The sequence below is a fragment of the Channa argus genome, chromosome 22 (assembly GCF_033026475.1).
Source record: "Channa argus isolate prfri chromosome 22, Channa argus male v1.0, whole genome shotgun sequence".
Taxonomy (NCBI): domain Eukaryota; kingdom Metazoa; phylum Chordata; class Actinopteri; order Anabantiformes; family Channidae; genus Channa; species Channa argus.
Window position 1 is genome coordinate 13,714,576 of NC_090218.1, and position 22,987 is coordinate 13,737,562.

Here is a 22,987-nt window from a genome sequence, read left to right on the forward strand (position 1 = left end):
ACTGATCGATCAGTCTGTACCGATATATCTCTACCTATCTCTCTCTCACACTGTCTCTGCTCTTTATTTAATCAGTTTCACTGAGAACCTGAAAAAACTAAACAGTCAACAAAAAGCAGGCAAACTGTTTCTGTGTTTGTGTGTGTGTGTAGCTGCGGGCGTGTGTGTTGGACTAGGTTCATTTCCTGTCAGAGGGGGAGGGGGAAGCAAATTGAAAACAGACGCTGGACTCTCTCTCTAACACTGTCCACTCTGTGATTTAAGGTCTCTTGCCCTTTTTCTTCCCTCAGTACTGCAGACTCTCTCTCTCCGACTGAAGCTCTCCGTCTCTCTCCCCCCACTCTCCTACTGTGACTCAGTCTGTTGGTTTCCATTCGTGGCTTGTCTGGAATGAACTGAAACTGAAGAAGAAGAGAAGGAGGGAGAGAGCAGTAACAGGAAAACAGTAAAGAAGAAGAAAAACCAGGTCTGTACAAACTTTTCTTTATTTCACGTTTTACTTTAGTCCTTAGCTCATTTAATGATCCTACTGAGTCTACTTTTACTACTAGAACTACTGTTTACAAATACTCTGCATTTAGACTGTTACTGCAGTTCTACTATCAGTACCAATACCGATAGTATTGATACCAATGGTCCAGGCAGTAAATTAACAAATGGTTGGTACCATTGGATCTAGGGCCATAGATACGAGTCAGCAAGTCCCTGCTCCATCTGGTATTTTGGTTCTAGAGCACTCGTACTCACCTAAGTAGGGTTTGCAGTTCAGTTCGTAGTTTGTGTTAAAATGCTCAAGAAAAATCAGTGACTATTGATTTGAAAATGGAAACTGGTTTCACCTGCTTTAAATGACTCTTTGCACAGACTATGTCACCATCACTTACTCCAGAACCATCTACTGTCCTATTAGTGGGACACCTCCGACAGTAGGAGGTTGATGCACTAATATAAATATCTTTGGATAATTGATCAATGTGATGCCCCTTCCAGTTTAGGCTGTTCACCCAATGAGAGCTGGGATCTGCTTCAGAACCACTGTGACACTTAACTGGATAAACAATTCAGATAAAGTATGAATGTTCCCTTTGCTTTAATATTTGCACTTCACAGTGCAGTCTATAACATTGTTCTTTGCAGAAATTACACCAACAGTAAAAGAAATGTCAGGAGTTTTCAGTAATGCTTCAGGCAGTAAATTAACCTTCAGTAGCTGATGTTAATGCAAACTGAAAACCTGCACCAGATAACCTTGAACGAATATGGAAGTTTTTAGGTTTACTGTAATGATCACATACAGATGCCACAGCACATGGACACTGAGCACCAGACTCTGATCAAAAACAGTTTTCTGGGACAAATAAAAGCACCTGAACCAGAACAATGATAATATTAGTGATAGAAGTAGATAGGCTTTGATTTCTGCTCCTGATTAAAGAAGAATAGCATACAATTAAACTTCACTTCACAAAAATGTTATTCAGTTGTTTCAGTCTGTTTCTGTCTAAAGGTCAAAGGTCACTCACATCAGCAGCTGTCAATCATCTGATCTGAATCAATCAGGAGGCACATGGACGAGTGAAGAGAGGTGAGACACCTGTAGACCAGGTGAGTGTGATGAAGCAGTTGCTTTGTGTTGTAGAGTTGAAGGTGTCGAACAAAGCACCAGGACCTAGAACCAGGACCTAGAAGCACGAGGACCAGGTGTTCAGACCTGATGATCTGTTTCCTGTTCTTCAAAGATCTTTGTTAATAGTTTCAAGAGCCATGTTTTCAGGGTAGGTGTGTATGTAAACCAAGGAAAGGAGAGTTAAGGTGAAAAACTTAAGGGAGTTACGGAAGTAGAGAGACAGTCAGAACCATGTTCCACAAAGCTCAAGGGCTCCACATTCTCAGTAGCTTTGTACAAACTCCTGCTGTACAGCAGTTTATCCTACATTTTAATGTAATAAAAAAAAACTAATCTCTGTGATTGGAACATTGAAACGAGATCAGAGTGGACAGAGCTGATGACATACTAATATTGAATGTATCACATTTGCTGACATCACAGCAGATCAGTGACATCATCAAAGACGTCACTGCAGCTCTGTATGAAATCTGACCTGAGAGCAGATTTAACAGACAGAGCTGCATAGCTGTGATTCGCTGAAGTCTGTTTAAACATTCCTCCTTGCTGCCTACAGAAATTACTTCACTGCTTATTTTTTCCTTTGGTGGCTGACTCACATTCCTACTCACATACAGTCAGTGAGGCCTCTGGCAGAGAATCCTGAAATCCCCTGTGAAAACACACACACACACACACACACACACAGTAATACACACAGAGGAGTGGATTCAGGTCTGTTCTAAGCATCAGTTCATCAGAAATGATTCAACACATGTTGAATTTTTCCATGAATCCCGACTTTACCACAGAGCTGGAATGTCAACATTCACTGTTTGGTTTCCTTTCCCTCCGGTTGTAGTTACTCACTTGCTCAGCCTAGAGTCCTGCACGGGTCCAATTTTGCAAACCCACACCCACATTTGCAACACTTGAACACACATGCCAATCACTGAGCCATGCAGCAATACACAGTGTTCTGACACCAATCGATCTTGGCCAACTTTAACATTTGAGTCCAGAAAAACATTTACAACACCAGGTGGTTTAAATGTTATGGCTGATCAAACCCTCACTTTAACTTGTCCAATGTTTCGCTCTGTTTTTAGAAGCAGGACCTGCAGAAACTGTCCCAGTCAGATGTGCACATTCAGCTCTAGTTGCTGATGTAATGCAACGTGACACAAATATACTGTAAGTGATCTCATACTCATCTGACCACAGATCCAGTTCTGTCAGTCAGATGTATTCTAATTTGTGGAGTGAAAACTAAACATGCCTTTATTTTCACTTCTGTTTACATTCTCATGACTGTCTAACACATGCATTTCTGCAGCTTCCCAGAATATGCTCACTTTGTTCATATTAGTAACAAAGTTTACGTAGGGGGCTAGTTTTTGTGTTGGACCCAATGAAGGTGCTGGACACAATTTTTCAGTATAAATTAGTTTTATTAAAAAGGTTTATTGTTGGCGAGGCAGGGTGTAGAAGTGGTCAGCCCTCCGACTCGCTAGGTGGCACTGATTTCCAGTTACAGTGCGTGGGGAGGAGAGTTGAGTCTGGAGGGGAGGTAAGGGTCCTATGGAGAAGAGTGAAGTGGTGGTCTTGACAGTGGGTGCGTGGGGCATAGCCTGGCAGTGGGTGTGTAGGGTGTAGCCGTGAGTGGTGGTCCTGGTAGTGGGTGCGTGGGGCGTAGTCGTGAGTGTTGGTCCTGGTAGTCGTGAGTGTTGGTCCTGGAAGTGGATGCGTTGGACGTAGCGGTGGTGAGTCTCCAATCCCTGGTGAGAAGCAGAACTCCAAAACCTCTTGGTGACAATTTCCAACAATATCCAAAAATCCCATTCAGCGAGGAAGTGCAAAAGGGTTATCCTGAGATAGTCCGTGACACTTGGTACATTAATCAATAGTCCCTTATTAGTAACCCGAGTCTCATAGGCAGAGAGTTACACGGGGCCATAGGCACCTAAGCCTGGCACGAATAGAACCTGAGCAAGGCATGAAACTAAACATGAGCAAGGCATGAAACTAAACATGAGGAAGGCATGAAACTAAACATGAGCATGGCAAGGAAAATTTTCTCTTTCATGATGGCATGGTAACAGAGGTCCGTGGTGATAGCTTGGTTCCCTATGGGAACGTAGCCACATTCACAGTCCGTGGCGTAATGTCTCCAAGCCGATAACAGAGAGAGTCAATGGGGGAGTTGTACTCAAATACAGAGCGGTAGGCAGAGGCAGGTCTATAAACGTAGCTTGTTCTGAACCGTGGAACGCAATGAAGAGTTTTCATGAAGGCTGGAACATTGCGGTGATTAGCAGACAATCTGGCAATTTGGTGAAGGAACTGAGGAGGTATATAAGCAAAGTGGTGAAACCAGATGAGACTGATTAAGGTTTATTAGTAAAGCTGGAACACCGAGACGGGACCAGGAAAGAGGAAGTGACTGCATGTTTACAGGAAGATGAAATAATATTACAGTGGACATATTCTCACATTGTGAAAAGCAAAGGGATTTAACCCACAGACCTACAACCACAGGATGATATAGTTTGGGTTCAGCAGACAACTCACATGAGGCTTTAACACATGAACCATTATTGGTTCATAACAGCTTCATCTTATATTTCATGTGTTTTGTTGGGGGGCTGCTATAGCTCAGTTGGTAAGGCAGTCGTCCACGGGTCAGTGGTTTAATCCCCGGTCCCGGCTATATGTCGAAGTGTCTCTGGGCAAGACACTGAACCCCTAACAGCCCATTCCCTTCCCCAGCTGTGTCATGCTATGTCCAAGTCCGGTATAAATTGGGGAGGGTTGCATCAGGAAGGGCATCCAGCGTAAAAACAGCCAAATCAACATGCGAACAATGATCCACTGTGGTGACCCTGAACTCATGGGATAAGCCAAAAAGGACAAAAAATTTAAAAATAAAACAATTTCATGTGTTTTATTGGCAATAATGTTAACATAACTAGTAACCAAAGCTGGGAATGTTTTTACTCTCTACTCTGTAAAACTGCAGTGTTGCTGAGTAAAATCCTCTTTGCTTAAAAGCAGAGTCAGACTTTTATTTTGTAATTCCCCTTCTCTGATTACACATAGGTACCATTAAACATTTATTTTTAAATCTCTCCCTGTTTTGTTATTGATCAGAATCAGCGGTCATGGTGGTGTTTATCAGACTGCAGACAGGAAATGTGAACCTTCCTCTCTTCCTGTTAGGTAAGAAAATGAATGAACCATCAGTAAGTGTTTACAGGTGGACTTTTAAATTTTTGTCTGTTTACCTGTGGGTCTGCAGGTGTGTTCCTGGTCTGTCCTGAAAGGGGTGTCTGTCTGGAGCTGGTGCCATCGACCTCAGAGGTTCTGCTGAACTCAGCTTCCAACTTCACTGTGGTCAGTAACAACTCAACTGTCTGTCTACGCAGGTACCTGTGTCCTTGTTCAGGTGTGTTCGGGTACCAAGCCTGTTTTCTCAGGTGTTCAGATAAATTCATCTCCTTGGTGACTTCAGGTTGAAGTCGGACACCTTTCTGGCTCAACATGTTCTGAGGTTCCTATCTGTCTCTTCAGGTGTGTTTAGGGTGGAGTCAAGTAACATGGCGGTTACCTCAGGACTATCAGCTGGACGGGGTTGTTGTGGAGAATCAGGGGTCCAGCAGCATCCTGCAGCTTTTTGATGTCACCTGGAGGAGTTCTGGCAGGTATACCTGTGAGGAGGCATCATCTTATCAGAGCAAAGACATCGACATCTTCGTACCTGGACAAGGTGATATTATGGTGATTATATAATTATTTGTATTAGGAGTGTGAAGAATATCCGATAGTATTGGGAAATTGATATGAGTCATAAATACAGCTGCATTGTTTGAAAACCACAGATTTAAACCACATTGTTTAAAAATAGTTCTAAAATAGTTCTAAAATCAAAACTGTCAAACAAGGATGTAAGTTTCTTGTTACTTCTGTCATGTCAGAGGCTACTTCACAGTGGTGCTAGTTGGCTAACTCCAAAGTTCCAAAGGAAGTATTTCGGACTCTGCAAAAGCAATTAATTGATAAACACAAAACAATATGAAAAGCTCACAGTATACAGCCTGGTTGGATGCTTCTGTTCCAACTTTTCACACCTAGAATGAGCCATGTTTGCCCACTATTCCTGATAGGACTGTTCAAGCGCATCCACAATGGATGGTGAAGCAAAATTGAAGTTGAGTTATTAGTTGAATCAATCAGCTCGGCCCTGAATCATATTGTGTCATGTTGTTGAATATGTAGATGTCCTGCATTTGTTTTGAATCATTGCCCGAATTGAACTGTTTGATAGGGGGCACTAATCTCTATACATCCTTTCTGTGAGACCTGTATCACCTGATGTACCTGTCCCACGTGTCCCCCCCACAGGTCCTGATGAGTGGTTTGTCCCAATGGGTCCAGGTGTTGTGATGAAGGAGGCAGAGGAAGGTACCATTCCATGTGTTGTCTCTGATCCGCGGCTTAACGTCACGCTATACGAACGTCCTGGCAAGACACCGGTTACCAAGACTCTGTACGAGCCAGGCCATGGCTTCACGGGTCATCTGAACGACACATCATACGTGTGCTTGGCTGCTCGCGGGAATGAGGAGCGCGAGTCCCTTGTGTACTACGTCTTCAGCATCATAGGTGAGGTTAGATTAGAGAAACAGTATGCTAGATTAGATTAGGATTATTATACTCATCAAATAATTCTTGTAGGTAGCATCAGGATTAGGATTATATTAGACTAGGAAAGTAGAGCAGTTGTCTACCAATCCCACAGTTGTTGGTTCGATCCCCGTCTGTTCCGGTCACATCTTAAAATGTCCTTGAGCAAGACACTGAACCCCAAACTTAATTGCTCCCGGTGATTGTATGAGTGTGTATGTGATTGTGAGTGTGAATGGGTGAATAGGAAGCAGTGTAAAGTGCTTTGAGTGTCAATATGTAGAAAAGCGCTTTATAGGTGCAGGCAATTCACCATTTACAATATAATGTGATACATTAGCATTCGATCAGGTTAGAAATATTCCCCTTCTTAATACCAAATCATTTAACTAGACACATCATTTAATTCATCTGTGTTTTATCACCAAAAGAACAAACAAAACATCACTGTATATATAAATAAATGTTTATTGATCTAATAACTAAGATAAATAAAGGTGAATAATATTTAAAATAAGTCACAATTTAAAGAATAACCATTTGGAATGGATTATTTGTGTTTAACAGAAAGGTAAATGAGCTGATAGTGAAAGAAAACAAGGTTAATTCTAGTACCAATACTAATGGGATAAACTTTGAGGAGATTTATTAAGGTTTCAGAATACATTTGTGGTTCAACATATAGCATAACCATGGAGTCTAGTTTGCCTACTTGACAGTTGCTGGGCTCTATCAATGCTTTCAGGACCAGAAAAAGAAGCAGAGAGTTTCCTAACACCATCAGTCTTCACACTGAAAGAGTCTTTCATCACTCGGACAACCACAGTGGGCAGCAGCAGAAGCAGTGCTGCCTCCTTGTTGACACCAAAGAGTCATAGGCCGAGTTCTGGCAGCTCTGGACAGTCTTCCTGCTGGATGTCCAAAAAAAAGCCAACTAACTTGGAATGGACAACAGCATTCTTTGGCTTAAGGCAGTGGATCTTGCTGAAAGGCACTCCTGTCTGTTACTTAAAGAAAAAAGGCTAAATGTGGGTTATACTAATCGGTAAAAATGTAACAACAAACAAGCATAGAAAAGTGTTATATAGTGTTATATAACAATTTACAAGACCGAACATAATTAGACAAGAAACAAACACAGTTAGGAACAGCTGTGAACTGGATTGTTCAGACTCTTTCCTGTTTTGTAAGGTGGGGGGTGTCTCTGTGGCTTTGTGTGTGCTACAATTAATGCCAATTCTCTGACCCTCTCCATCTTTCTCTTTCTTTCTGTCTCCCTCTCTTTCAACTTTGTGTCTCTCGCTGTACCTGTCTCTTCGTCTGTCTCTTTCTCTGTCATGTACCTTTGTACCTTTCAGTGCCTAAAGAGATGGAGGTGGAGCTAAAAGTTTCTGGCACTGTGTTGAAGCAGGGGGAGGTTCTCACTGTAAACTGTACTGTCAAAGACACAGAGATGGTCTACTTTACCTGGGACTTCCCTCGCAGAACGGTAACTGTCTCTACCTATCTGAACTTCCGTGAATTTCCTTACTTCACATTCCTAACAGTTAATGTGAAGTTTTTCTCTTTAGGAAATTGAGCCACTAACAGACTTTCTGCCCAATCGGATCCGCTCCTTTGTTAACATCTCCATGGCAACAGTGGCAGATTCTGGTAAGTCACTACAGCTGCCTGATACTGTGCACTGAGGGCAAACAAGTTTAGCCATGGTCTGTTGTTCCTAATCATTACCTTCAAAATAATTAGTGAGACATCAGTCACCTGTGGTGCCTTTAATCAGCTCTTGTTTGTTGGTTTGGCTGTTTTGGGTTACCATGGTGATATGATGAGGTTCTGTGTGTTTCCTGTAGGTGTGTACACGTGTACAGTGCAGGAGCCGATGCAGGATCAAACTGTGACAAAAAACATCACAGTGACAGTACTGGGTCAGTACACATACACTGAAACACACTAACACCCAGGTAAAACACGCGTGTAATGTCTGTTTTTGTCCCTCTGTGCAGATCAAGGTTATGTTTACCTGTGGCCCTCAGTTGACACCAACATGTCGACTCTCCTCCACCAAACGGTGGAGTTCAGTGTGCAGGTTGATGCGCATCCAGCCCCCACTGTCCTCTGGGCCAAAGACAACCAGACTGTTACCAAGGAAACCACCTCCATCATTACCACACACCTGACAGGCACTAGGTAGGAATATTCTGATAAAATTACCATATGGTGGATTGATTGATTGATTGATTGATTGATTGATTGATTGATTGATTGATTGATTGATTGATGTGCAGGTATATGAGTACTCTGACACTGGTTCGTGTCCAGATGGACCAGACAGGGAAATACACAGTTACTGTTTCCAACGAGGATGAGGTCTCAGTGATTGTCTTCAGCCTGGAGATCAAGGGTCAGGGATAACATGATTGACAGGTCACTGTGTGTGTTTACTTGTGTGTATTTGTGTGTATGTACCTGTCTGTTTATGTGTGTGCGCAGCACAACCCAGGATCACGTCTCTCTCAGAAGTCGACAACACGGCAGTGCTGTGTGTTAGCGAGGGAGCTCCACCCCCTTCTGTCACCTGGTACACCTGTCAAAGCTCACACAGGTAAACTCACACACACACACATCTGAACAAGACAGCTCTTTGATGTAGACCAAAAATATCTTCACATTGCACAAATGTCCCACTCCATTGATTTAAAACAAAAGTTGGTTCTTACATGACACACACACGTGTTATCATAGTAAACATTTTGTCTCCTGCAGGTGCAGTAATTTGACGGGTGGCTGGAGGAACCTATCAGCAGCCTCTGAGGGCGTATCCCTCCAGGAGAACATAACCATGGTGGAGGACAAAGGAGTTACCCAGGTAACCATTGATATTATCACAGTGATGTCATCAGGAGAAGATGATGTCATGATGATTAAGAGCTATCTAATCACCTTGACAGGTACACAGTTTGTTGACTCTACAGACTCTCAGCTCTCTGTCAGCTGTTCGCTGTGAAGCAAGAAACTCTGCAGGGCGACGAACCAGAGACCTGCGAGTACTGTCCAATTGTGAGTACTGATGATACAGAACTACTGTAGTAATACTGTCTAACTGCACCAATACTGCAGTACAGCTGTAATAATTCTGTAGTATTGCTGACCTGCAAGTACTGTCCAACTGTATACAGCAGTACTATTGTAGTAGTTTAGTAATGTACAGTAGAGGATTTACCTGTATTTCTAACTCTGCCTGTCTCCAGCTCTCCTGTCTCAGGTTGCAGTACTAACTGCAGTTTTGGTTCTGGTCATCCTCACTGTAATTTTCCTCATCATCCTTATCCTTCTCTGGAGAAAAGTCAGTACTCAGTACAGTAGTAATAGTAGTAATAGTAAATGTTTTAGTAATGCAGTGGTTGTTCTGTAGTCAGTAGAAGACTCAGTTCTTTGTCTCTTCCTGCTCCTTAGAAACCACGTTATGAAGTACGTTGGAAGGTGATTGAGGCCATAAGTCCTGATGGACAACAGTACACCTACCTTGACCCCACCCTCCTGCCCTACAACTCCACCTGGGAAATACCACGAGACAACATAGTACTAGGTAACGAGACAATGTAGTTACAGGTACAAATAGCATATTGTGAAACAAGGTATTTACAGTACTCCTAAACTAATAACTATAATCCTAAACTAGGATTCAGTTATTACATACTTTGTCGTGATGATAAAACATCACAGTTTTAATGTAACATTACAAGTCCTCATTCAGCTTCTGTCTACCTGTCTTCCCTCTCTGTCCGTCTGTCTTCAGGGCAGGTGCTGGGTTCAGGTGCATTTGGTCATGTCGTTGAGGCGACCGTCTCGGCTCTCATTCACTCTCATTCTACAACTAAAGTGGCCATAAAGATGGTCAAACGTATGTACTGTATTGTACTGTCAGACCTGATCTCTCATCAGAAAAAACTGTGTGTACAGTGTGTGTGTCTGTGTGTTCAGAGAGCAGTGGGGCAGGTCAGTCTCTGATGTCAGAGCTGAAGGTCCTGGTTCACCTTGGTCCTCATCTGAATGTGGTCAACCTGCTGGGAGCCTGCACCAGAGGAGGTATGGACTCTGATCCTGGTTTTAACTCATTTTGATGAGCCATAACTTTATGACCATTGACTGGTGAAGTGTATAACACTAATTATTTTGTTATGATGGCACATGGAATTAGTTGGGATCTATTAGGCAGCATGTAATTATTTTGTGCAGTAGAAAAGCTACTGTAGCTCAAATTGCTGAAAAAGTTGATGTTGGTCTTATAATTGACATGTGAGCATCAGAACTGGACCGCAGAAAATCTGGAATATGAATCATGTTTTCTTTGTGAATGGCCAAGTGCACATGCTTTGTTTAACTGGAGAAGAGATGGCACCAGGATGCATAATGGGACAGAGGCAAGCTGGTGGATGGAGTGTGAAGCTTGAACAGTGTTCTGCTGGAAAACCTAGGGTTACTTTGACATTACTCACCTACATGGCTGATGACATTGATCTCTTTCAGCAGGATAATTCACCATGTTACCTTGCACAAACAGTTCAAGAACAGTTTGAGGAACACAACGAGTTTAAAATGTTGACTTGGTCTTAAAATTCTCCAGGTCTCTATCTGATCAAGCATCTGTGCTATGTGCTGAAAAAACAAGTTTGATCTTTGGAGGCTCCCACTCACAAATTACAGGACATTAAATTTGTGGTACTGACGGCCTGGTGCCAGATACCACAGTAAAACTTCAGAGGTCTAAATAGTCCATTCCTCAACAGGTCAGGGCAGTTCCGGTGGCAAAAGTAGGACTTTCTCAATATTAGGCACATAAGCTTAACGTTATGGCTGATTAGTTTAATGCTGACTTTCTCCTAAAATTGATCCTGTCTTTCTGAAATCTGTCTCCCCTTCCAGGTCCTGTCTACCTGATCACTGAGTTCTGTCGTCATGGAGACTTGGTCAACTATCTGCAGAGGAACAAACACACCTTTCTGCAGAGCGGGACCAACACAAAGAGGTAAAAACATACAGAGAAGCATTTAATAAGAAAATTACTCTCTCTTTCTGTACTGAGTGTCTCTCGCTGTACAGTGACAGTGACGGAGGCTACATGGACATGAACAAAGAGGAGAGCGCTCAGTACGTGGCCATGCAAGAGCTCAGCTATGCTGACATAGAACCCACGGTGTATGAGGCTCCATACAGTCCAACAGGTGTTTCTGTCCACTCCCTCTCACACTCTCATGCTCACTGGGGCTCAGTCCAGGCACAGAACCTCTGTATGAAGTTGTTATGTTTGAAAGGCTCAAAATAAGTAGATGGAAAAAGAGACAAAAAGAAGCTGCACAGTGTTTGACAACATCCACAAAGAAACTGAGAACTACATGTCTGCACTGGGGTTTTGTCTCTGGTTTCTGTCATGTCTTATAGGAAGGGGGATTAAACATTCCCACGCACACAGCTGCATTTTTTCTCACTGCTTCACTATTTTATTTCAGCTCATTAAAATGTTTGTAACACCAAGGTTTTCATCTTAGTTAATTTATGACAAGATGTGACTGGTCCTGTTTTTCCTCTTCAGACCAGCAGGCTGCGTCCTCTCTCCTCCTCAGTGACTCTCCTCAGCTCAGCCTCAATGACCTCCTCAGCTTCTCTTACCAGATCTCTCAGGCAATGGACTTCCTCTCCTCCAGAAATGTAGGGTCCCAGTGATAACACATGTTTCCATATCCCATTGCTTGTTGACATGTTGGATCAGATTTCCCTCACGTGTCCTGCTGTGTGTCCTCAGTGTGTCCACAGGGACCTGGCAGCGAGGAATGTCCTGGTATGTGAGGGTAAGCTGGTGAAGGTCTGTGACTTTGGTCTGGCCCGAGATCTGATTAAGGACCAGGACTACATCACCAGAGGAAATGTCAGTAACACAGAACTTCATTCACAAAACTGTTAAGATAATGAGTGTAGGCATAAACCTCGAGGTCCACATAAAAGAGATTTGTCTCCTAGCTCCTTTTCAGACATCACCTGGTTTCTTCGGTTTCGGATGGAGTAGACAGTAAAGTGGCTCTTTATTACACAGTTCCCTCTTTTTCTAACTGTTCTTCTACTGCAGCTCATCATGTAAAATCATTTGACCACTTACACCAATCCACATAACATTAATTAAAATCTGTCTCAAAAGACAGAAGAGATCAGAAAACACTGACACTGTTGAACCTTTTGTGATACCAGTTGTTGGATGTAATTGTATGTGCACACTGTAGATAAAATCCTGCATGTCCATGACATACATGAGGACATTTGTTAAGGTCCATTTGAGGACAAGGATTAAAGCAGGTACAACCTGTGTGTTTTCATTTAAAGTCTGGACTGTTGCTTTTCTATAGGCTAAACAATCTCTACTTTATTTTTTTAAATTTTGTTTTCCAGAGCTTCCTGCCACTAAAATGGATGGCTCCAGAGAGCATCTTCTTCAACATTTACAGCTCTCAGAGTGACGTGTGGTCCTATGGAGTCTTACTGTGGGAAATCTTCTCTCTGGGTAAAGCAGCAAAAACCAGTAAACACCCGCAAATTCCAATCTAAACCAGTATAAACCAATGGAGGTTAGTGATTTCTAAACTAGAGTCTTGACCAAAACAAGTAGTCAGTATATGGTTGGAGACCAAATGAAGTCTTTTATATCATCTGTGTGAACTACTGATAATTTTCTACATGAATCATAATTATAACTCATTTGAGAACCTTACTCTTAGCTTTTCACACCCAAATTGGAAAACTCCAATGAAATGAACTCCAACCACTATTATTTGTTATTCTGTACACCCCCTTATTCAGAATTTTTTACTCAATTTTCAGATTTTCTATCGGATTTAGTGCTTAGTTCAGATAAAGTCATCATAGTGGGTTACTTTAACATTCATGTAGATGCTGACAGTAACTGCCTCAAAACTGCGTTTAATTCATTATTAAATTCAATTGTTTTTTCCCAAAATGTAAATAAACCCACTCAGTGTTTTAGTCACACCTTAGACCTTGTCCTTATATACGGCATTAAAACTGATAATTTCCTCATCATTCTCTTTTGTCTGACCATTTTCTTATCCGTTATTGAATTTGCAATAATGGAGTATACAGCAGTTACACAACAATTCCACTAGAACAGATGTTTATCTGAAAATGCTGTGAACAAATTTAAGGAAATTATTTCTTCATCATTTTCACCACCATATGTCATTGGTCAGTTATTTTACTCCTGTACAAGCTGATTATCTAGATGATGATTCTACATTCTCACTGTGTATGATGCTGTTGCCCCTCTAAAAAAGAAAGCAGTGAATCAGAGGAACCGATCTCCATTGTACAATTCACAAATCCGCAACTTAAAGCAGGCGTCACGAAAGTTAGAAAGGAAGTGGCATTTCACTAATTTAGAAGAATACCATTCAGCCTGGAAAAACAGTTTAATAATGTATAAAAAATTCCTCCGCAACGCCAGAACAGCATATTATTCAGCACTAATAAATGACAATAAGAACAGCTCCCGGTTTTCTCTTTCTCTTCTCTTCTACTGTCCCTCTTAGACTGCTTTTTACACATAGATCTCGCTGAGCTAACTTCAGTTATTACCTCATCTAAACTAACAACCTGTCTGCTAGACCCTATTCCAACTAGACTGCTCAAGGAAGCTTTACTCTTAATAGATACATTTGTATTGGATATCATTAATCTATCTTTAGAAACAGCATATGTACCACAGGCCTATAAGGTAGCTGTAATTAAACCACTACTTAAAAACCTCTGTCTTGACGAAGGTGTTTTAGCCAATTACCCACCAATATGTAATCTCCCCTTTATTTCTAAAATCCTTGAAAATGTAGTCGCAAAACAATTATGTGACCAGCTTTATAGGAATAATTTGTATGAAGACTTTCAGTCAGGATTTAGAGTTCATCATAGTACAGAAACAGCACTGGTAAAAGTCACCAACGATCTTCTCATGGCATCAGATAATGAGCTCATCTTTATACTTGTTCTGTTAGATCTTAGTGCTGCATTCGATACCATTGATAACAACATTTTATTACAGAGATTGGAACATGGAATTGGGATTAAAGGAACGGCACTAGGTTGGTTTAAATCGTATCTACCTGATAGATTTCAATTTGTTCATGTTAATGATGAATCCTCCATGCACACAAAGGTTAACTATGGAGTTCCACAAGGCTCTGTGTAAGGACCAATACTTTTTATTTTATATATCTCAGTCTCCTTTAGGCAACATTAACACTTCATCAATTTCCAATGCTATGCTAACGATACCCAGCTATATCTATCTTTGGAACCAGATGAAAAAAATCAGTTAATCAAGCTTCAAGCATGCCTACAAGACATAAGATGTCCCGTAATTTTTTACTTCTAAACTTAGACAAAACTGAAGTCATAGTATTTGGGCCCAAAAATCTAAGAAATATGTCCAACCATACTGTTACTCTAGATGGCATAAGTCTGGCCTCCAGTACTACTACAAGGAACCTTGAAGTTATTTTTGACCAGGATTTGTCCTTTACCTCACATATAATACAAATTTCTAAAACAGCCTTCTTCCACCTACGGAACATTGCCAAAATTAGGAGTATCCTGTCTCAAAGTGATGCCGAAAAAACTAGTCCATGCATTTGTTAGTTCTAGGTTGGACTACTGTAATACCCTACTTTCAGGATGCCCCAGTAACTCCCTAAAGAACCTGTAATTAATCCAAAATGCTGCAGCAAGAGTGCTGACTGGAATTAACAAGAGAGATCATATTTCACCCTTCACTAGCTTCCCTCAATTGTATTTCCATTAAATTCAGAATAGAATTTAAAACCCTGCTTCTTACATATAAAGCTTTGAACAGCCAGGCTCCATCATATATAGAAGACCTCGGGAAGCAGACACCCTCTCTACTTTTAAGTCTATGCTCAAAACCTTCCTCTTTGATATAGCTTATACTTAGTTATAGTTATGCTGCTATAGGCTTATACTGCTGGTGGACCCCTCTCCTCCTGTCACTCTCTCCTCTCCTCTCCCCTCAAAATTGTAACTACTGTATGACATTAACTCTGTGTGTTTTCTCCTGTAGTTGTCCTTCTCCATCTCTGTCTCCCTCTCGCTGTCCTTCTTTGCAGGTGTCCCCAGGCTTTGAAGCTGTGTGTTTTCCAGTGTGCAGTTACCCGTCCTACCATCTTGCCCGATGTTTTGTTTTTGCTTTTGTTGCACTTTTTCTTTTCTCTCTTCACTTTCCACTCACCCCAACCGGCCAAGGCAGATGGCTGCCCACCCTGAGCCTGATTCTGCTGGAGGTTTCTTCCGTTAAAGGGAGTTTTTCCTCTCCACTGTTGCCTAGAGCTTGCTCAAGGGGGAACATCTTTATAGTCTTGACTTTATTCTGTAAAGTGGCTTGAGATGACTATGTTGTGAATTGGCACTATATAAATAAAGTTGAATTAAATTAAATAGGGCTTGCTCAAGGGGGATTTGTATGCTTGCCTCTACATAACTGTAGTGTGGACTTTGTTATATAAAGTGCCTTGAGAGGACTTTGTTGTGAATTGGCGCTATAAAAACAAAGGTAAATTGAATTTAATTGAATTTGAATCAATGAGTAAACATCAGCTCTAGTTTGTGCACAGACCTGAAACAGTCTGTGTCTTTCTGCTTTCCCTCAGTCTTTTGTTGTTCTAAAAATTTCATTTCCCCTTTAAGCCTCTACTTGTCCCCAAACTCTTTCACTTCTCCCTCTTTCTGTGCAGATCAGTTTGACCAGTCCCCTACCTGTTCTCTGTCCTAGGTGGGAGCCCCTACCCTGATCTACCCATGACCCAGGAGTTTTACTCTGCTCTGAAGAGAGGATACAGGATGTGCCGCCCTGAGCACGCTCCACACAACATGTACGAGAAATAAAAACTAATCATCAATTGTTTATCAGCTGATTAAGATCAGCTGCATATCAGCGGCTCCATGAGCTGCCTGCCCTCCATTTAGGAGGGTGTCTCAGCCGTGATATTCAATAAAAAGGACACTGTCTCTGTTCATTAATACTAACCACAATAGTCTTATCTGTACACACATTGAATACTCACAGTCTTAGAGTTACTAACACGGTGCTGCATTGATTAAAGTAGCAGTGGAGAGAGAGCAGATGCTGTTTTTAGTCTCAGCTTATCCAATCCTGTTGCTGTAGTTATTCAAACAGACCAATCAATGGAAATATCCCTCAGACATTTACATTTTACATTTAAATTTACATTTAGTCATTTGGCAGACGCTTTTATCCAAAGCGACTTACAAGTGAGGTACAAGGCAAGCAAAAATCTAAGTCAAGGAGAAAACATCAAAGCAAAGTCCTTATCAGAAAAGTGTTCACAGTTCACGAGATACAAGTGCAAGAGAGCAGAAAGGTTTTTTTTGTTTTTAAAGAGATTTAAGTGCATAGGAAGATGCGGAAGAGCTCAGTTTTCAGCAGTTTTTTGAATATTGGGAGAGAGTCAGCTGAGCGTGCAGCGTTTGGTAGCTCGTTCGACCATCGTGGGATCATTGCGCTGAAAAATTTTGCTTAGTGTCTTCTATGCGGTGCTGGGACCACCAGACGTCGTTTGTTGGCAGACCGCAGCGGGCGAGAAGGATTGTAGACTTGAATGAGTGAGTTGAGGTCAGCGGGAGCTGTCGAGTTAACCACCCTGTAAGCAAGAGACAGAGCTTTGAACCTGATGCGAGCATCTAAAGGAGGCCAGTGTAGAGATCTAAAAATTGGTGTGACATGGGTCTTTTTTGGCTGATTAAGAATTAGGTGAGCTGCCGCATTTTGGATCATCTGCAAGGGTTTGATTGTGGATATCGGTAACCCCATCAACAAAGCGTTGCAGTAATCGAGACGAGATGTGACCAGCGCCTGTACAATGAGTTGGGTTGTATATTCCGTGATGTAGGGTCTGATCCTCCTGATGTTGTAAAGAGCAAATCTGCAAGCCCTAGAGACTGAGGAGATGTGGTCCTTAAAGCTCAGTTGGTCGTCGATGATGACCCCCAGAATTTTTGCGAATTAGTGGGGACAATCACTGTAGATCCAATGTTGATGCTGATGTTGTGTTGCATCAAAGGTCTGGCTGGGAAGACAAGGACATCGGTCTTGGAGACATTGAGTTGAAGGTGTCTCTCACTCATCCAGGCTGAGATGTCTGAGAGACAGGCAGAAATGCGCGATGAGACAGTGGAGTCGTCCGGTGGAAAGGACAGGAAAAGCTGTGTGTCATCAGCGTAGCAATGATAGGAAAGACCATGTGAGTGAATGATGGCACCTAGGGATGAAGTATAGATAGAAAAGAGGAGAGGACCAAGAACTGAGCCCTGCGGCACACCGGTAGAGAGGCTATGAGAGTTAGAAAGATGCCCCCGCCAGGATACCTTCAAGCTTCATCCTGATAGGTAAGAACAAAGCCAATTTAGAGCTGATCCAGAGATGCCCAAGTCAGAGAGTGTGGACAAGAGTATCTGATGGTTCACAGTGTCAAAGGCTGATGATAGATCAAGTAGAATTAAGACGGATGATTGACCTGTGGCTTTTGCAGCTCGAAGATATTCCACAACAGTCAGGAGTGCCGTTTCCGTGGAATGACCCCTCTTGAAGCCAGACTGGTTGACATCGAGGAGGTTGTTCTTGGAAAGGAAGTCTGAGAGTTGGTTGAAGACTGCTCGTTCCATAGTCTTGGCCAGAAAAGGAAGGAGGGAGACATGTCTGTAGTTCTCCACTACAGAGGGTATCAAGAGAAGGCTTCTTGAGCAGTGGGGTAATCAAGGCCTGCTTGAAAGAGGTTTGAAAAGTCCCATTTTTGAGAGATGTGTTGATGACTTGTGTAATAGCTGGCATTAGTGCAGGTGCAACTGTTTGAAGAAGAGTGGAAGGGATTGGATCCAGAGTGCAGGTGGTCGGATGATTAGAGAGGAGGAGGGTGGATACGTCATCCTCAGTCAGAATTGCAAATGATGAGAGCAATGCAGTGTTGGAAGAGGTTAGATGGATGTCATCATCTGGAGGAGAGAACTGTGAGCTGATGGCTGCCACTTTGTTGGTAAAAAAGTTGGCAAAGTTGTCAGCAGTGAGAGAGGTAGATGGTGGAGGTGAAGGTGGGTAGATGAGTGATTTGAAAGTGGAGAACAGCTTTCTGGTGTCTGTGGTGTTGCTGAGCTTCTCCTGGTAGTAAGTGATCTTTGCCCTGGTGACACTGTGAGAAAAAGGTCCAAGGAGATTCTGATACTCAGCAAGGGCAGATGGAGTCTTGGATTTGCGCCACTTCCTCTCAGCACTCCTGATCGTGGTGCGTTGTTCACGGATCCCGTCAGTGAGCCACGGAGTAGAAGGTGAGAGACGGGCGGGTCTCGAAGACATAGGACAGAGACAATCCAGACATGATGAAAGTGTATTGCAAAGGCTGTCTGTGGCTGCATCTGCATCGCAGATGGAGAGGTCCTGGAGAGGACACACTCAGATACACTAAGCACTTGAGGATGAAAAGGAGAGATATGAACAAAAATCACGAACAACTATAATCTTCTTCTTATTTTCCTTTGGGCTGTTCCCTTTCAGGGGTCACCACAGTGAATCATGTGCCTCCATCTAACCCTGTCCTCTGCATCCTCTTCTCTCACACCAACTAACTTCATGTCCTCTCTCACTACATCCATAAATCTCTTTGGTCTTCCTCTAGACCTCCTGCCTGGCAGCTCCAACCTCAGCATCCTTCTACCAATGCATTCACAAACCAACAACTATAATAAAAACCTCTATGTGCTGCTGTTATGACGTGGGGAAAGGTGATCTGATGGGTGAATCATTGATTAATTCATTCATTGAATCTATTTCTCTCTGCAGTTATGAAGTGATGAAGAGCTGCTGGGAGCAGGATCCTCAGTCCAGACCTTTGTTCTGTTCTCTGCTCGTCTCTGTAGGAAACTTGTTGACTGATGAACACAAACAGGTTCCAAACAACTTTAATTTGATTCTGAATCAAAACCCAAAGTTTTATAACAACACATGGAGCCCGCTGAGGGACCCCTCTGAAGACTGACCAGTGTTCTACAAAGCTAAAGATGTGAACGTTGAATAGATTGAAATCAGCATGTGATTTATTTCTATCAGATGAGTCAGACTTGATGCATTTAGCTCAGTGTGACAGAGGTTTTCATTTCTCTCCTCACACTTAAAACTAACCATGTTGTTGTTGTGTTTTACCAGCGTTACCAGCATCTGACTGACAACTTCCTGAAAGGTGACAATCCAGCAGTGGTTCGATCCAGACTGAGTTTATCCAGATCTGCTGAAGATCAGACCGACACAACAGGTAACACACTGCACACACACAACAGGTATATCACCATGGTAACAGATGGTGAGCTTCAGAGCATCAGCTGGACCACTGACCAATCAGATCATCATCCCACAGCAGTGGATCTGAACCCTGCTCTCCTGCCTGTTTCCCAACCACCCTCTCCTGTTGATCACCTGGACCGGGTGTGTTTATTCAGTCAGAAGCTGGAAGATACCAGTTCACTTTGTCTTCCCCCACCACCACCCCTCTTTCTCTTTCTCTAAATGGTATCTTCCAGCTTCTGATTGACTCAAACACCTGATCCAGGCAATCAGCAGTGGGTAGGGCAGAGATGGATGGAAAACAAGCAGAACACTGGGTCTCAAGGACCAGGGGAGTGTCCCAAGTCTTGCATAAGATTGTTCTTTCCATCTCAATCTTTACTCAAGTTGTCTTTGTAAGATTCAAATTTTTATTTGGACAGTGTGTATATGAGCTAATTTAAACTCCCAAAGTCTCACAATAAATCTGTAGCTGATCCAGCTTAGCCTCTGTCATGACAAACAGAGGATGATGCAGAATAAAATGAGGAATCAGAGGAAAGCACTTCTTTTCCTGTGTCTTTGTATTTTTTCTTAAATTCTTATATGCATCTGACCAACGCGAAGACACACTCGAAAGACATCTCTTACGAGCATATCCTGTGCTCGTAAGAGACCCAGGACATACCCAGAGTTGAAAACTACTGTCTACAGGGTCCAGACTCACCTGTCTGTCTTTACAGGAAGCTCCACCCCTAAGGTGAATGCTCCCCTTTTGGAGGTGGGGTCAATTGAAGCAGGCCCATCTCACAGCACCTACGTAATTCCATTTGTTGACATCACCATAGAAAAGGGCTGCGGCACTGCGCTGGACGCAGATAGGTATGATTTATTTTGAAAGAAATGCTTAATGCATAAGATTTTTAAAGATTTTTTCCTCGAGTGAGGAGCAGAATGAGTGAGGACAGGGTCTCAAAGAAACTCTGAGGTAAAAGTACAACCCTTCAGCTACATCCACAGTGTAGTTTGATGCTTTGCTACTGCTTCAGTACCGGAGTAGGGGCAGATTTGGCTCAGTTGGTAAGGTAGTCGTCCACGGACTACAGAGTCAGTGTTTCGATCCCCAGTCCTGGCTACATGTTGAAGTGTCCTTGGGCAAGACACTAAACCCCAAGTTGCTCCCAGTGGGTCAGGTGTGCACCTTGCATGGCAGCACCACCACCATCGGTGTGTGAGTGTGTGTATCAATGTGAATCAACATTGTAAAGTGTTTTAGTTAAAAGCGCAAAATAAGCTAAATTACCATTTACCAAAGTTTTAGACAAAACATAGAGTGTCTATTGGTGTCAGTGTTTGTCTGCTCACTGGTCCTACAGCACTGATTAATGATGACAATCTGTTTCCTCTGCAGCCCCCACCAGTTAGATTCTCCCTCAAACTCCACCCCTCACAGTGCACCAGGTCCACAGGAACTGACATCACCTGAGGACAAACATGAAGCTGAGCAGCCTCCTGCTTTATTGCACAGCCCTGAGGAAGAGGAGGATAGCTGCCTGTGAAGGTTCCAGCTGCCTGACCAATAGAATAAAGGGTTTATTACCCTGAGGTCTGCCAAAAACTCCCTGGCAGGCAGAGCAAAGGGTTTTCTTAAAGCCCGCAAGTTATGGTACAACAAATAATTATTGGTGATTTTACCTTTACTCATGACTGTAAGGCTGCACAGGAAACCAGCTCTAATCAGCTGTTTGTTTGTTTTTTAGTTATATATCAACCTTTATTTTGAAAAAATGAAACAGGAAAATAAAGATGAGTGTACAGCAGGTCCTGAATCAGATTTATAACTTTAATATCCTTTATGTACTCTGGATTAGTTGGAAGTGTCTGTGTATATCTGTATTATCTGCTCTTTATTCAAACTGCTTTTATTCACTTTCACACAAAATTAAGCTTTTATTAAAAAATATATGAAATAAATAAAACACAGAAGATGATCTGAGTTTGTTTTTAAATATTTCAAATCAAACTTTAGGTGAGCGCAACAGGTCCTGAGGTCGACCCACTGCTGTTAGGAAAAGGAAGCAACCACCATTTTGAGAAAGTCACAATTAAACAAGAGCAGAAACTTTTAATCATCAAGTGAAACTGCCTCACTGTTCTGAACACATCAAATCAAAAAATCTGTTTTTAAGTCTTACGTTCAATAAAAAGAGTTGCATTTCAGTTTAACACTACACTTTGAGTTATTTGAAACTAAAGATATTTTGCTTTTCACACATTTCTTGTCTTTACGAAATATGACGTTGGAAAGAAACTGGTTTTCAGATTGGATGGACATTGAGGCGTGGATGACAGAGAACTTCCTTCAGCTGAAGAGCACCAAAACCGAAGCTTTTCTAAGTGGCACCACCTACAGCTTCATTCCTCACCCGTTGTATTTCCTTTCCTGTCCACACTATTACCCTTTCCAACTCTGTTAACAACCTGGGCATCAAGTTTGACCCAGGATCACAGTCCCTGCTTTTGGACTTTAGTTTTCTTTAGTTTTACTTCCTGCTCCTGGCTTTTATTTTGTTGTCCCTCAGCACGACTTCCCAATTAGTTTCTTTAGCTTCTTGGGTCTTGTTAACCCTGATTGTTTTCACCTGTGCCCCCTTGTACTTATACCCAGCTCTCCCCACTGTTTGCTCTTAGATTGTCTCTCCTTTTTCCTCCTTGAATGTTCCTGTGCACATTCTATGCTTTTGGTCAGTCCCCTTCCATGCTCTACCTGATCCTCATGTTTGGACTCTCCCACTTACGTTTTGGTCTGAGGTTTGCTTTCCTGTTTGTTTCAGTGTTTTGGTTTTGTCTTCGGTTATTTCCGCTAGTTTGGCCCTGGTTTTATGTTTGAGTATTCATTTGTCTACTTCAGTCAGCGCCTTATGTTTAGTTTGTTCGTGTCTGTCTCCCCTTAGTTACTATGTTAGTTCCCTTGCTTCCCCGGCACTGTTATTTAGTTTATCTTTTCCCCCCAGTGTGTTTAAGTTCATGTTCTGTTTTACTTTATTTGGTTATTACTTCGTATGTTATTCTTGCCCTCCTTATGGAGTTGTTTACCCTTTGTTAATAAACCCCCTTTTGACATTTCAAACCTCCCCTTGTCGTCTCCTCTTTTCGGGTCCCATTAAAATTAAAATATACACTTGGAAAGTGTGACACCCCCATCTGTCATTCGAAACACATGTCCAACACGTCTGTAAAATTGGCTAAGTTTCTGAGATGAAAAAATGCAAACTCCGCCTCTCCCTCTGCAAAGATGAAAG

At 42.3% G+C, this 22,987-nt stretch overlaps 1 protein-coding gene across 18 annotated transcripts; it reads left to right on the top strand.

Moving 5' to 3' along the window:
• Positions 1 to 282: 282 nt before the first annotated feature.
• LOC137107749 (platelet-derived growth factor receptor beta-like) lies at positions 283 to 22,815 on the top strand. Of its 18 annotated transcripts, none has more exons than XM_067491707.1 (30): positions 283 to 466; positions 991 to 1,070; positions 1,491 to 1,605; positions 2,716 to 2,800; positions 4,757 to 4,825; positions 4,905 to 4,999; positions 5,177 to 5,372; positions 6,008 to 6,268; positions 7,648 to 7,778; positions 7,861 to 7,942; positions 8,140 to 8,214; positions 8,293 to 8,476; positions 8,575 to 8,690; positions 8,780 to 8,891; positions 9,053 to 9,155; positions 9,238 to 9,346; positions 9,538 to 9,632; positions 9,743 to 9,875; positions 10,086 to 10,190; positions 10,271 to 10,375; positions 11,213 to 11,315; positions 11,390 to 11,511; positions 11,880 to 11,995; positions 12,090 to 12,212; positions 12,728 to 12,839; positions 16,131 to 16,230; positions 19,209 to 19,314; positions 19,572 to 19,677; positions 20,429 to 20,567; positions 21,097 to 22,815. In XM_067491707.1, exons 5-30 carry the CDS (start codon positions 4,768 to 4,770, stop codon positions 21,242 to 21,244), a joined length of 3,135 nt encoding a protein of 1,044 aa, XP_067347808.1. In that variant the 5' UTR covers positions 283 to 466; positions 991 to 1,070; positions 1,491 to 1,605; positions 2,716 to 2,800; positions 4,757 to 4,767; the 3' UTR covers positions 21,245 to 22,815. The 18 variants fall into 18 exon arrangements, 16 of the variants coding, with proteins under 16 accessions (XP_067347808.1, XP_067347802.1, XP_067347805.1 ...); XM_067491701.1 differs by having other exon boundaries at positions 1,491 to 1,585; XM_067491704.1 differs by having other exon boundaries at positions 1,508 to 1,605.
• The last annotated feature ends 172 nt before the right edge of the window (positions 22,816 to 22,987 follow it).